Below are 1,795 nucleotides of genomic sequence, written 5' to 3'. Positions count from 1 at the left end.
TGTCAACTAAAGCACAGAAGGAGCCGATAGATCGAGATCTTGAGGTAAATTTGCCAAAGCCTGCATGCAGCTTGTTACGCTTGATCTACATGGGTCAGCATCTCTTCTTAGTTTTCATGAGAACAAAATTGATCTACTGGCAAATTTTCTATTCATAACGAAAAAATCAGGGAATGCAACAGAGTTGAAATTTGCAAGAATTTTAAAATAAAAGCACAATAGCTCCCCATATGAAGCAATCCTGATAGAGCAGACACATTGAGAATTCTTTTAGCAATCTACCATTATACTGTATTTTTAATTCACTGCAGCAGTTGATTTATTTTTTTAAAATTTGACCAAATATTTAATGACTGCAAACTGATAGTGATAGTCACAATGGCAGAGAGAGAGATAATACTGTGCCCATCCTGTACCGCAGTGAAAGCACACATTTGTTCCAACCAGCGTTCTTTTCCTGCAACAGTTTTTTTCCACATCATTTCAGAAAGAATCCAGACTGGCCCAAACAGAGGCATGGTTCAAGCAGCCCATTTCCCAAAACAACTAAATGATCTAAACTTGGTCAAAGAGGGCACAAAACATGTAGGCATACAACACACAACAAAACCGTCCACTCACAGGCTGGCATGGCACTGACTTCTGCCGTGACGATGCAGTTCACCCCTAGGTTAGACAAAGCCCCTCGAATCATGCCACACGGGAACGCCAGGTACTGAAACAGAGATAAAGAAACGTTGAAGTTTAACCCTATCTCAATTTGTTCTAGGAAAAGTGAAGGTCAACTACTGTAGCACATCCACACAATGATAGTCATCTACTGTAGCACATCCACAAGTTAGCTACTTTTGTGCAGGGGAAAAGAAAGGCGCGCGCACACACACACACACACACACACACACACACACACACACACACACACACAGAGTAGCGGGAGAGAAAAGAAGTAAGACCTACCAATAACCAGTGGTGAACTTGAACTAACCATTGTCTCTATTTGATACATTGACCAAAAAAAAAAAAGTAGATCCAGAAAGATTTTCATCACAGGAAGTACGAAACATTACAAAGGATACAAAACTCAGAACATATAAGGAGTACATTTGGTCAATTCTTTTAAGGGTGCAAGTGCTTGGACAAGGTCACAATCCATAACAATATTAGATGAAAAAGAGAAGCAACAAAAATATAGTTCATATTTGTGCTGAAAATATTACAGATAGAAAAGAAGACAAACCAAAAAGTGCTGGAAATGGCCAAAATCTCCAATGTCTGCTCCAGAGAAGACGCTTGATGAGTCAGCTGACACTCAATCTCCCTCATTGCTCATGGACAATAAACGTGTCTGTATTCCCTCACTCAGACGTAGTTCTCATTTTACAGACGAACAGTTGACTTTTTGTATTTTCAGCTGGGTTTTTTTTTTTTATAGTAGAGGGTTTTACAGCGCTCGCAATTGCATAAGGTCATATGAGCGCCAAGGGGTGGGTGTCAACAGAGAAGTCCTTACAGGGAATCAGACTTACTCTGCTCACCTCTCTAGCTTCAACAGCACAAAGTCTGCTTTGACTATCAAGGCACCCCGGAAACAGCAGGTCACAAGAGTGTGACAAACATACAAAAGAAGTAGAGGAAAATGACAATAGTAAGGGTGAGGAAAGAAAAAGCAGCAGTTCCCTGTTGTAGATCAGGCACAGTTATGAGTGTGACATGAATCAGCCCATTTAAAATTCTACTGTGCTTGAACGAGAAATGTCCCCCCTTTGGGAATGGCCTAAAGACACTACAGTCAGTG

At 40.7% G+C, this 1,795-nt stretch overlaps 1 protein-coding gene across 1 annotated transcript in view; it reads right to left on the bottom strand.

The window, feature by feature from the left end:
* Positions 1–1,795, bottom strand: part of LOC101862764 (trafficking protein particle complex subunit 6b) — a gene marked incomplete in the record, with an annotated part of 16,580 nt that overhangs the window by 1,762 nt on the left and 13,023 nt on the right. The window contains 1 exon segment of the mRNA XM_013090015.2: positions 622–715. Within this exon segment, the coding sequence (XP_012945469.1) occupies positions 622–715 (94 nt within the window).

This window comes from Aplysia californica, unplaced genomic scaffold (assembly GCF_000002075.1).
Source record: "Aplysia californica isolate F4 #8 unplaced genomic scaffold, AplCal3.0 scaffold01107, whole genome shotgun sequence".
Classification (NCBI taxonomy): domain Eukaryota; kingdom Metazoa; phylum Mollusca; class Gastropoda; order Aplysiida; family Aplysiidae; genus Aplysia; species Aplysia californica.
This window is presented reverse-complemented; position numbering and strand designations above follow the sequence as displayed.